Source organism: Ranitomeya variabilis, chromosome 1 (genome assembly GCF_051348905.1).
Source record: "Ranitomeya variabilis isolate aRanVar5 chromosome 1, aRanVar5.hap1, whole genome shotgun sequence".
NCBI lineage: Eukaryota > Metazoa > Chordata > Amphibia > Anura > Dendrobatidae > Ranitomeya > Ranitomeya variabilis.
The window spans coordinates 28,490,710-28,503,760 of NC_135232.1; the positions used below are offsets into that span (position 1 = coordinate 28,490,710).

Consider the following 13,051-nt stretch of genomic DNA (forward strand, 5'->3'; position numbering starts at 1 on the left):
TCCCCAGTCAGCATCGTTCCACCGCTGTCGGCACTCGCTGTCCCGGATCTCACCGATCAGTGCCGGCGACACTGTCCAGGCCTTTGAACGAACTGAACATAAAGAGGAAGGCAGGGACAGTGTCACAACAACCACACGAGCGCCCCGGGACTGCGAGTGCCGACACTGCTGGATCGGCACAGGAGGTAAGTAAAGGCTTTATTTTATTGGGGCCAAATATTTAGGTCATAAAGGGGTTGTCCTAGTAGTGGACAACCCCTTTAACAATATTTATGTCTCGCATAAAAAAAACCAAAAACCTTTTACATAAAAGACAGTAAAGTAATATAATTTAGTTTAAAACAGATTTACATTAAAAAAAAAAGTCAAATGGAAACAGACAAGTAACAAAGTAGTAAAAAAAATTTATTGCAGTATTTTCTCCAGCAGGTATTCTCGGGATCCCTTTTCGTGATAAATTTCAGGGTGACTCAATACATCAAAATCTACATTTACAAACAAAAAATAATAAAAAATAAAAATAAAATAAAAACAAAACAAAAAATTATCTCCTGCAGATAAGGTCATAGATACTGCATGCTCCCCCTCCCTTCCCAACAGAATAAATTATATGTGTTCAAAACATTCTGCCATTTTACAGCTTGGAAAAAAAAGGAAAAAAAATAAAAATTAAAAAATTAAAAAAAAATTGATGCTTCTCTGGAAAAATGGGCTAAGCTAAAGAAAGCCATCCGCTGCTAGGTTAAACTCCAAGAACACTTTATTAAGAACATTAACAGACTAATTTTCAACATTCACTTGTTTATTTTTTGTAATTTTTTTTCGCTCGTTTTTTTTTTTTAAACAGAAAGTATTCTTCAAGATATAAACAATTTTTTTTTTTTTTGTTAAACTATAATACAGTGGGAGTAAAAATGAACTGAGAAGTTTCTGCTGTACAACAGCGAAGGAAGCTCCCACAACAATGTTTTCCAAACATTTCCTTCAGGCGGCCAAGTTCCTTTCTGACGCTTCATAAAATCTGATCTTTCATTGTTTTTGTTATTTTATTTCGTGTGTTTGCGTGTTTCATCTTTTTTTTTTTTTCGCCAGAATGCTGAGATTTCAAGTTGATGACTGTCCGTTCTTTCGTTCCATTTTTTTTTTTTAATTTTGTGGGGTTTTTTTTTTCCTGTAAATTTGGCTGCAAATATACAAACGTATTATTAGCTGGAAGTCCCGTCCTTGGCTGCATACAGCGATCGTAAAGTCTGAGCAACTTTATTAGTCAGCTTATTTGCGCTCGTTAGCGGTATTTTTTTGTAAATTATGTCCGACTCTTTAATTGTATCGACCCAAGGCACAAGCTTTCGTCCGTCGCGGCGTTTGGCCTCAACCCAAATGCCGCTGTAGGAGCCCGCCATCCACTGGACGCTGAACCCGTGGCTGGTTTTCTTAACTACTTTTGCAATCTGTGGCCGGTCCTTGTACTTTGGACAACAAAGTGCGATGAAATCCTGGGCATCAACGGTCTCTTTCATGTGGCCTGATAGATCTGAAGAGTCTGATAACCTTTTCGATTTTCTTAACTATAATGTATAAAAGAAAAAAAGGAGAAAAAAAAAAAAAAGGGGGGGAGAGAAGGGGAAGAAAAACAAAAACAAAAAAAAAACCTTAACTTGTAAAGTCACGAGTTCCAAAACTGAACACAGAAATGTAAACCCCAGGCACCGTGGTGAGTTTGCCGGCGGCACGCACACAATCCAATCTGTGGGATGCTTTTTAACCACCAGTGCCTAGGGGGGAGTTATTAGGTCTTTAACGTGTACCACCAAAATTTTACGGCTCCCGCATTCCAAAAAAATAAAAAATTAAAATCTATGAGTTACAAAAAAAAATATCATAGCAAGTAAATAGGGACAGAATAGAAGAGGAAATCTAAATTAAAATTACCTTTTACTTTGGACAAATCTCAATTTCTACGTTTTTTTTTGCCTTTTCCGCTAAACCTTTTCTACAAAAAAAGATGTATAAAAGGTTAAGACTAGCTACAAAATTAGCTTCTTACCCCCACAGCAAAATGACTTTATGAGATAGCCCTGCCTCAAAAAGACCACAGCACAGGGACCAAACAATCATCTGCACATCTCATCCCTTATATACCACAAGCACATACATCAGGCTTTAGAGAGGAATTTTTACGCGATACCGATGGAGAATTGATCATTATTAACACCTGATGCATTTATGACAAGGACAGGCGGCTGTTCGCACATTTTATGTACGTCCCTTCATTGCAACCTTGTACTAATTTCAGGCTATTATTTATTTTGTAATCTCTCCATATAATGCAAAAAAAAATCTCACACTTGCCGATATATTCACTCTAAAGTAGGGGGTGGCATGAAACAGATGAAAAAAAATAAAAAGATAAAAGCCGGTCACAGACGGAAAAAAAAAGCTAAGAGGAATATATATATAAAAAAAATTGAATTAAAAAAAAAATATATAAAAAAATAAGAATAATAGCCCCAGTCTGCATTCTGATCAGTGCTGTGGCAAGTACAAATTTTCTCCCAACGGCCCCTGTTGTTAGAGTAGCCAAGCGGACACGGGTGGTCTGCGTCTCATCGAACAACATAGGGTTAAAACTGATCATGGAGACCCAGGTAAGAGGTAATTTGGAGGGAGGTAAAGCCTTGTCCGCTGACCATGCATACAACATAAACTTAGAAGGAAAATGACACGAAGGAGCATATTATTATTATTATTATTTTTTTTTTAAGCAGCTGCTTGCGGAGAAGCGAGGAAAGCTTTGGAGGTAAGAAGCTAGCAACAGACCAAGAGGTGTGAAGGACAAAGCGGAAAGAGCAGGGGGTTCATTTTAAAGACCAAAACTCATACACTCAGGAAACCGAGCAGCAAGGCATCCCAAAGGCTTGGATTAACCTAAACACGTTATGTCACATGCAAAACCCCCTCCCAGCACAGAATTACACACCAGACAGCGACACTACACGGGATTAGTAATCTACATGCACAGAGAGAGATCGCTGCTGATGACACGGCAGCGGCACTAATCTGCACCACGTGGCGGCATACAAAGGAAGCAACCAGTAAACGGTGCATTTGTTCAAGCCGATTGTTCAGTTATCACTTGCACATGCCGACGATCAATGATGTGGACAGAACGATAATTATTGAAAGGTGATGTGCTGCTAATCATTTTTAATCCAGCATAAATAATCCAATCACCTGACAAGTGAGACGATCATTTGTCCGTGTTTGCTGGCATGTTTACACAGGGAGATAATCGGGAACAAGCACGCCTAATGTTCGTTTTCCGGTTATCTGCTCATCTAAATGCATCATAATTTGTGACAAGTACATGGCCCCGTCATTAGTCATCAGCCTGTAGCACCGCTGCTTCCAGCGACTTTCCCGTCACTAGTCTACAGGACAAGAACATCCACAGATGTTCATTCGGTGGTACTTACCCCTGACGTCGCCCCAGCTTTCTCCTCGCCCTCACTTTCCTCTTCCTCCGTCTCAGCCACATTATTTTTAGGGCTGTTACTTCCGAGCAAATTGGTAATGGCTTTGTTTCGGGCATCTGTGCTGGCTGACACTTCACCCTCCTCCTCTTCCTCGTCAGGGTCCAAGTGTTCCATGAGTAACTTGAACTTAAAAAAATAATAAAAATAATATATCTACATACATATATACACATACATATTATAATATTTTTATACACATATATATTTTTATATTTACATATACATTTTATATTTATACACTTATTTTTTAAATTGATATACTATATATATATATATATATATATATATATATATATATATATATATATATATATATATATATATATATATATATATATATATATATATATATAATTGTCTAAGGGGTACTTCCGTCTGTCTGTCTGTAAAGGAAATCCCACGTCGCTGATTGGTCGGCCGCGACCAATCAGCGACGGGCACAGTCCGGCTGAGAATTAGTCCCTCCCTACTGCCGTCCAGTCAATGCCCAGGGCCCGCTCCATACTCCCCTCCAGTCAGCGCTCACACAGGGTTAATGGCAGCGTTAACGGACCGCATTATGCCGCGGGTAACGCACTCCGTTAACGTGGCTATTAACCCTGTTTGACCAACTTTTTACTATTGATGCTGCCTATGCAGGAAATCATCTCCCAATCTCTTCATACCATGCACTGTCCTCCCTCCCCCACTGCATCTAGTTCACTCTCGGACTTTGAACCAGTTACAGAAGAAGAAGTAAGCAGCCTCCTTGCATCTTCTCGCCCGACCACTTGCACCAGTGACCCCATTCCGTCACATCTCCTCCAGTCCCTTTCTCCGGCTGTCACCTCTCACCTAACAAAAATATTCAACCTTTCCCTCACTTCCGGTATTTTTCCCTCCTCATTTAAGCATGCCATCATACATCCATTACTTAAAAAACCCTCCCTCGACCAAAATTGTGCAGCTAATTATAGACCTGTCTCTAATCTTCCCTTCATCTCTAAACTCCTGGAACGCCTGGTCCACTCCCGTCTTACCCGCTATCTCTCAGATAACTCTCTTCTCGACCCTCTTCAATCTGGCTTCCGCTCTTTACACTCTACTGAAACTGTCCTCACTAAAGTCTCTAATGACCTACTAACAGCTAAATCTAATGGTCACTACTCCATGCTAATTCTCTTGGATCTCTCCGCAGCATTCGACACTGTGGATCATCAGCTCCTCCTCACTATGCTCCGCTCCATCGGCCTCAAGGACACCGCTCTCTCCTGGTTCTCCTCCTATCTCTCTGACCGATCCTTCACTGTATGTTTTGCTGGTTCCTCCTCCTCACACCTTCCCCTTACTGTTGGGGTTCCTCAAGGATCAGTCCTAGGCCCCCTCCTCTTCTCTTTGTATACTGCCCCTATTGGACAAACAATCAGTAGATTTGGTTTCCAGTACCATCTCTATTCTGACGACACCCAATTATACACCTCTTCTCCTGCTATCACGACCTTTTTAGAAAACACCAGTGATTCTTACCGATGTCTCTAACATCATGTCCTCCCTCTATCTGAAACTGAACCTGTCAAAAACTGAACTCCTCGTGTTCTCTCCCTCTACTAACCTACCTTTGCCTGACATTGCCATCTCCGTGTGCGGTTCCACCATTACTCCAAAGCAACATGCCCGCTGCCTTGGGGTCATCCTTGATTCCGAGCTTTCATTCACCCCCCCACATCCGATCACTGGCTCGCTCTTCTTATCTGCATCTCAAAAATATTTCTAGAATTCGCTTTTTTCTTACTTTCGACTCTGCAAAAACTCTTACTGTTTCTCTTATTCATTCCCGTCTGGACTATTGTAACTCTCTACTAATCGGCCTCCCTCTTACCAAACTCTCCCCGCTCCAATCTGTCCTGAATGCTGCTGCCAGGATCATATTCCTCACCAACCGTTACACCGATGCCTCTACCTTGTGCCAGACATTACACTGGCTACCCATCCACTCCAGAATCCAGTACAAAACTACTACCCTCATCCACAAAGCACTCCATGGCTCAGCACCACCCTACATCTCCTTTCTGGTCTCAGTCTACCACCCTACCCGTGCCCTCCACTCCGCTAATGACCTCAGGTTAGCATCCTCAATAATCAGAACCTCCCACTCCCGTCTCCAAGACTTTACACGTGCTGCGCCGATTCTTTGGAATGCACTACCCAGGTTAATACGATTAATCCCCACAGTTTTAAGCGAGGCCTAAAAACGCATTTGTTCAGACTGGCCTACCGCCTCAATGCATTAACCTAACCATCCCTGTGTGGCCCATTCGAGAAAAAAAAAAAAAACCCACACCATAATCAGGTTCCTCGCATCATGTTCTCATACACACTAGGCGAGGTTGCAGCGATATCGCCAGCGATCCGTGACGTTGCAGCGTCCTGCATAGCGATATCGCTATGTTTGGCACGCAGCAGCGATCTGGATCCTGCTGGGATATCGCTGGTTGCAGGGAGAGTGGACGAACTTTCTTTCGTCGCAACTCTCCCGCTGACACCGCTGGATCGCCGTGTGTGACGCCGATCCAGCGATGTCTTCACTGGTATCCATGGTAAACATCGGGTTACTAAGCGCAGGGCCGCGCTTAGTAACCCGATATTTACCATGGATACCATGGTAAAAGTAAAAAAAAAAAAAACCGTACATACTCACATTCCGGTGTCCGTCAGGTCCCTCGCCGTCTGCTTCCCGCACTGACTGACTGCCGGCCGTAAAGTGAAAGCAGAGCACAGCGGTGACATACTCACCGTCTGTTGTCCGTCACGTCCCCTGGAGCTTGCCGTACTGACTGTCTCAGCGCCGTCCGGCCGTAAAGCAGAGCCCAGCGGTGAACCTGCAGTAACAGCGGTTCACCGCTGGGCACCGCTGTTACGGCCGGCCGGCGCTGAGACACAGTCAGTGCGGCAAGCGCCGAGGGACATGAAGGACGACAGAAGGTGCGTATGTAGTGTTTTTTTTTTTTTTTTTACATGGGGACTTCGGCATCGCTGAAGACAGTTTCAGCGATGCCGAAGTCGCTTGGTCGCTGGAGAGAGCTGTCTGTGTGACAGCTCCCCAGCGACCACACAGCAACTTACCAGCGATCACGTCGCTGGTCGCGATCGCTGGTAAGTTGCTTAGTGTAACGGCACCTTTACACTATGGCTGGTCCAAATAACTAAAGCAATTGTTACCATCCACCTCTCATGTCTCCCCTCTTCCTCATAGTTTGTAAGCTTGCGAGCAGCAGGGCCCTCATTCCTCCTGGTATCTGTTTTGAACTGTGATTTCTGTTATGCTGTAATGTCTATTGTCTGTACAAGTCCGCTCTATAATTTGTAAAGCGCTGCGGAGTATGTTGGCGCTATATAAATAAAATTATTATTAATTATTATTAATAGTAAAAAGATCTAATGTTAAAAATAATAAATAAAACAGAAAACCTGCTATTCTCACCTTCCGTCGTCCGCCGATGCGTGCGCAGCTGCCGCCAGCTTCCGTTCCCAGAGATGCATTGCGAAATTACCCAGAAGACTAAGCGGTCTTGCGAGACCGCTGTCATCTGGGTAATTTCACAATGCATCGCTGGGAACAGAAGCTGGAGGCAGCAGCGCGCGCATCGGGACAACTTCGCTGGACGCCGGCGGGTGAGTTTATAACTATTTTTTATTTTAATAATTTTTTTAAACAGGGATATGGTGCCCACACTGCTATATACTACGTGGGCTGTGTTATATACTACGTGGCTGCTATATACTACGTGGCCAGTGTTAGATACTGCGTGGGCTGCGTTATATACTACATGGCTGCTATATACTATGCGGCCTGTGTTATATTCTGCGGGGGCTGTGCTATATATTACGTGGGCAGTTATATACTGCGTGGGCTGTGTTATATACTAAGTGGCTGCTATATACTACGTGGGCAGTGTTATATACTGCGTGGGCTGTGTTATATACTGCGTGGGCTGTGTTATATACTACGTGGCTGCTATAAACTACGTGGGCAGTGTTATATACTACGTGGGCAGTGTTATATACTACGTGGGCAGTGTTATATACTACGTGGGCTGTGTTATATACTACGTGGGCTGTGTTATATACTACGTGGGCTGTGTTATATACTACGTGGGCTGTGTTATATACTACGTGGGCTGTGTTATATACTACGTGGGCTGTGTTATATACTACGTGGGCTGTTATATACTGCGTGGGCTGTGTTATATACTGTATTTTTCGCTTTATAAGACGCACCTGATTATAAGACGCACCCCCAAATTTGGTGAAGAAAAAGGGAAAAAAATAATTTTTTATGTTAAATGGGGGTCTGTCTTATAATGCCAGTGTCCGTCTTGCAAATCATATGTCCCTCATCCTGGTATCTATATAACCCCCATCCTTGTGCTGGCACATGCCCCCCTGGTCACTATATGCCCCCCTGTGCTGCTGGCAGACACATGCCTCCCTGGGTCACTATATGCCCCCCCCTATACTGCTGGCAGACACATGCCCCCCCCCATGCTGCCGGCAGACACATGCCCCCTCCCTGTGCTGCTGGCAGGCACATGCGTGGGCAGTGTTTTATACTGCGTGGGCAGTGTTTTATACTGCGTGGGCAGTGTTATACACTGCGTGGGCTGTGTTATACACTGCGTGGGCTGTGTTATACACTGCGTGGGCTGTGTTATATACTGCGTGGGCTGTGTTATATACTGCGTGGGCTGTGTTATATACTGCGTGGCTGCTATATACTACATGGCTCCTATATACTACGTGGCCTGTGCTATATACTATGTGGCTGCTATATACATACATATTCTAGAATACCCGATGCGTTAGAATTGGGACACCATCTAGTAATATATATATATATATATATATATATATATATATATATATATACACACACACACACACACACACACATACATACATATACACACACTGTATATATATATATCTATATCTCTACTTAAAGGGGACACTGCCTACGATAAAAGGGTTCTTTAACAGGGTGATGACAAAGCACCGCACCCAGCAATGGGACTTTGAGCAATCATTTTTGATTTAGGAGGTGATCAGGCACTAAAGCTGGTCATAAACATTAGAATGTCAGCCGAACACACCAACATCAGGTGCCTGCTAACTGATCGGGCCAGACGTATGGTGACCGGGCAAAGCATTAATTTGTTGATAGTCGTGTATGGGGGCCCTAAGGGGCCAATTTATCATTTGCATTTTTGGTTTGAACTTTCTTTTTCAGATAGAGTTGGGACAACCTCTTTAAAGGGAAAGTTGATCAATGTTTGATGGTGCATGAACACTGAGTCCTTTAGAGCAGAGCAGCAGTCACAAACTGGCACTATGCCTCCAGTCTAGGACGGCCAGAGATCTTCGAATAAAGAGCTCAGCTGTCATACGCTTGCCCAGTGTTCACATTACTGCAAGCAGTGATGTCTTCTGGTTGATGGATCCTATTATTAATGTGAACAGAGCCTTATCTGGTTGTAAAATGTATCATAAAGTAGATGCAGAACACTTACATCCAAATATTGTTTTGCGATCGTCCTCTTGATGTCATCGTTAATCTTTTTGCTGGACATATCCCTCTTGAGAAATTCCAAAGTTTGCTTGGGATGAAAATGGACTCCCGATTTCCTGTTTATAGCCTTATCGTACACCTTTGCAGACTCCGATGGTGAATATTTCTGTATTTTACTAGACAAAGAGGATTTAAAAAATGAACTTTTTTTTTATTTGAACAGATCATCATATAAATGGACAAGTGTCCTTCTCCCGTTTCTTACCCGTCAGAGAATCCACAGAGGTTCTTCAAATGCTGCTTCAGCATAAGTAGTAGGAGGATTCCTTGTGACGCGTTGGCGAACTCGATGAGGGGCGCGGCGTCGACCGGTAGGCAGCTTAGGACGTAATCTATGTCATCCTCCTCATCGGATTCGGACTCTGAGGCGGCTCGCCGTCTTGTTCGTCGAGGTCTCGCCCTCACCACCTCCTCCTCGCTTTCGCTGTCACTGTCACTGTTATCTTCCTCCGATTCTGTTTTTTTCTTGGTCTTGTCCCCTTTTGTCATTGACTGAAAGGTGAATAAACTACTGTTAATAGGATATGATGATAGCGTCTGCTGACTATCGGCTGTATTAGCCCCTTCGGGGGGCTGTAATGATTTTGTGGCATTTGTTAATACCCAAGAATTACAGGTTTCTTTACTGTTCTCAATATGGCCACCACCAATAGAGGAGCGTGGGCATCCAGACCTGTCCACCAGCAGCTTTCCCACATGCACAGACAGCAGAACTTAGGGCTATCAAAATCCCCTGGGCAAACTTTGTTTTGTGTCAAGGGAGCTTCCATGGGATTTCAGAAGGGACTCCATCACTTAATCCAGTAGTGGCAATGATGGTAATAACCCCAGTCACGGCTGATTTATCGCTCTGAATGCGGTTATTGCAGAAGTGCAATTTCCTCTGTTCGCCCCTAAACGGTTTCGTCCCATCACTGATGCCAAGAGGTTAAATAGGCGGGATATTACAAAGCAGCATTTAAGACACTTACCTCTCTGAACGACTGTAACAGATTACTACCCGAGACAGATAATGTGATGTCTATGTGATGCATAATGAACAGTGGCTCCTCCTGAGTCTGATACGGAAAACAGGCTAGATTGTCCGCTATGTACACCAGCATATTCACTTCTGTTTTCTATAAGAGGGGGGAGAAAAAAAAATTAGGTTTGCAGCTACATGTCAGTCCCTCTGATCACCTACAATGACCCCCTGACAAAGTTAGGTGCGAAACGCGCGTCGGGTGCGATTTTCTCCTTGACGGGTGATATTTTTTCATGCCATTGTGCAATCTTTCACTATATATATATATATATATATATATATATATATATATATATATATATATATTTTTCCATTCCATATCTAACAATAATCTATGGAGTTTTAATTTTTTCACGATATACAGTGGCATGTAAAAATTTGTGCACCCTAGGAGATGTGTGTGCTCAGATAACTTTGACCAAGATTTCAGATCTTAATTAGCCTGTTAGGGTTATGGCTTGCTCACTATCATAGTTAGGAAATGCCGGATGATACAAATTTCCCAGCTTTATAAAATCCCAGCCTCCTGTAACCTTGTGCCAAAGCAGCTATGGGTTCTTCAAAGCAGCTGCCGGGCACTCTGAAAATTCACTGAATATCGGCAATCATGTGATCGTAAAGTCTGGCCCTCCTGATCATGCTCTTCAGGGTCTCAGGTACCCCCGGTAGAGTCTTTGACTCTAGAGGGAGGAAGGCAAGGGGGAAGGTGCCCTACACCCTTATTCCCGACAGCCATTTTAATGCGTAACAGCGGTCATTAAAGGGTTAATGAGTTGAAACTTGGTGGATACTTCAGCATAAGAGGATGTGACTACCAGGGGTCTGCAACCTGGGGGCTCACCGACACCCCCCAAACCACAACTTGTAGTCAAGGCTTGCAGGAAAGTGTAGATTTGCAGGAGGCTGCAAACCAGTAGTCTACATGGTGTAGGACACATACAACTAAAAGTTTTATTCTTAAACTTCAGGAACAAGACCGTCAAACTCCCATCAAAAACTAAATGTTTGGATCAATGGTCATACCGCAGCATCGTCAAACAGGTTGAGCAATGAGATGAGGAAAGCTCGTCTGTGCTGACGGTTCCCCCGGATCATAGAATATAGGTGGGAGCACAGAGCACTGGTGGTCTCTTCTTGCCGGAAACCGCGCACAACGCGTTTGGCGTCGGAAATAATGGCTTGCTGCACCTGATAGGACATCTTGATGCCGGCTACCGCTTTCATCTACGAAAAACAAAATATATAAGTTATTTTAAAGAGTGGTAGTGGAGCTAAAAAAAAAAAAAAAGCTAAGTGTAGAGAGGGTGCACTCACATGGATGAATCCAGTGTATTTCTTGTCTATCTCAACCAGTTGCTGATCCGACTTGTTCCGCATGGAGGGCTCGGGGTCCGTGCCCATTGCAATCAGATATGGTACACACTGAAAACAGGAAAGAAAAAAAAGATAGATAAAAAAAAAAATTTAGAGGGGTATTTGATATTTTCATTCTCACACATGTGTGGTGGTATTGCTTTAATTAATATGAGAAAAAGGATTGTGACGCACCTGCACAGGATGGATGAGACCCTGGTTTAGCGTCAGTGCGATGACGTTGAGAGCAAAGTGCCGGACGCTCGACTGCTTGTGAAAGAACGACTCCAACACCTGTTTGAGGTAAAGCTGCATAATGGAGCTGCTCATCCCTGAGGAAATATCGCCCATTTCTTTCAGGTCTTCCTGCTTTGAAAGTTTTTTCCCTGTGAGCCAGAATGAGAAGCTAGGTCACTAATGATAAGATACAAAAGTAAGAGGGCAAATCGCTTCTAAAGGTAAGAAACCAAAGGCAGGACCAGGCCGTGGACTCTGGGATCCTGCTATGAATGTGCATGGATGACTAGGGATTGACCTACGCCAAGAGGTGTCACTTCTACAGTCATGGCGAAAAGTTTTGAGACAGACACAGATTTGGGTCTTTAGAGAAAATAACTTTTTCCCCCTGTTCTCTGCAGTCCAAATCCCTGAAGACGCTGGCAATCACTTACAATCTCTGTCGGCTTGCTGCATCCGCGTGTCTTCCTCTTGTAGGTAGGTCTGCAGGTTCTTCAGGACTTGGATTTTTAGGTTCACCGAGCTGCTCTTGTCAGACAAAATATTGTTATACAAGTTTTTTACCTCCACTTCGAACATGAGAATTGGATGTTGAATGAATGAAAACCCTAAAAGAAAAAAAAAGCAGAAGGTTGTAATATTACAACATATAAAATGTATTAAAATGAATGCTGAATCTCGTACAGCTTTTTTTTTTTTTTTAAACACTAAATAAATAAAAAAATCCCAGTTCTGCTAGGGGGACACTCTCAGATAGGGTGAGGCTGTGTGCACACGTTCATGATTTTTCGCGTTGTTTTTTTTTTTCACTTTTTTTGCTATAAAAACGCGATAAAAACGCATACATATGCTTCCCATCATTTATAATGCATTCTGCAATTTTTGTGCATATGTAGCGGTTTTTCCCGCGAAAAAAAACGCAGCATGTTCATTAATTTTGCTGATTATTTGGAGATTTCCCACTATATTATTGCATTGGGAACCTCCGGAGAAAACGCAAAAAATCCACACACAAAAAAAAAAAATGCGAAAAAAGCATTCGGATTTCTTGCAGAAAATGTCCGGTTTTGTTGAGGAAATTTCTGCAAGAAATCCTGACGTGTGCACATAGCCTGAAGCTGCGGGAGATTTGCAGCTAGATGACACCAACTATGTATTCTGCTCAGGTTGTACATACTAGGACATGAATACAAACCTATCAAGCAGAATGCAAATTGAACAAGAATTACAATACTTAGCTCCGGAGATTAATTTTTTATGCTTTTCCCCAGCCCTAGCTACTTATGGTTCATATTC

The 13,051-nt window shown here is 43.1% G+C and overlaps 1 protein-coding gene across 6 annotated transcripts in view; it reads right to left on the reverse strand.

Moving 5' to 3' along the window:
• Positions 1 to 386: 386 nt before the first annotated feature.
• Positions 387 to 13,051, reverse strand: part of NIPBL (NIPBL cohesin loading factor) — a 144,037-nt gene continuing 131,372 nt past the window's right edge. For 4 of the 6 annotated variants that reach the window (XM_077281593.1, XM_077281587.1, XM_077281580.1 and 1 more), the window contains exons 39-47: positions 12,190 to 12,363; positions 11,714 to 11,904; positions 11,480 to 11,587; positions 11,189 to 11,389; positions 10,113 to 10,259; positions 9,347 to 9,633; positions 9,083 to 9,257; positions 3,477 to 3,662; positions 387 to 1,568 (exon numbers count right to left, since the gene is read on the reverse strand). In XM_077281593.1, the coding sequence (XP_077137708.1) occupies positions 1,206 to 1,568; positions 3,477 to 3,662; positions 9,083 to 9,257; positions 9,347 to 9,633; positions 10,113 to 10,259; positions 11,189 to 11,389; positions 11,480 to 11,587; positions 11,714 to 11,904; positions 12,190 to 12,363 (1,832 nt within the window). In that variant the 3' untranslated portion in view covers positions 387 to 1,205. Of the gene's footprint in view, positions 1,569 to 1,932; positions 1,994 to 3,476; positions 3,663 to 9,082; positions 9,258 to 9,346; positions 9,634 to 10,112; positions 10,260 to 11,188; positions 11,390 to 11,479; positions 11,588 to 11,713; positions 11,905 to 12,189; positions 12,364 to 13,051 lie in introns of all 6 variants that reach the window. The other 2 variants (XM_077281601.1, XM_077281607.1) reach the window with 1 other exon arrangement.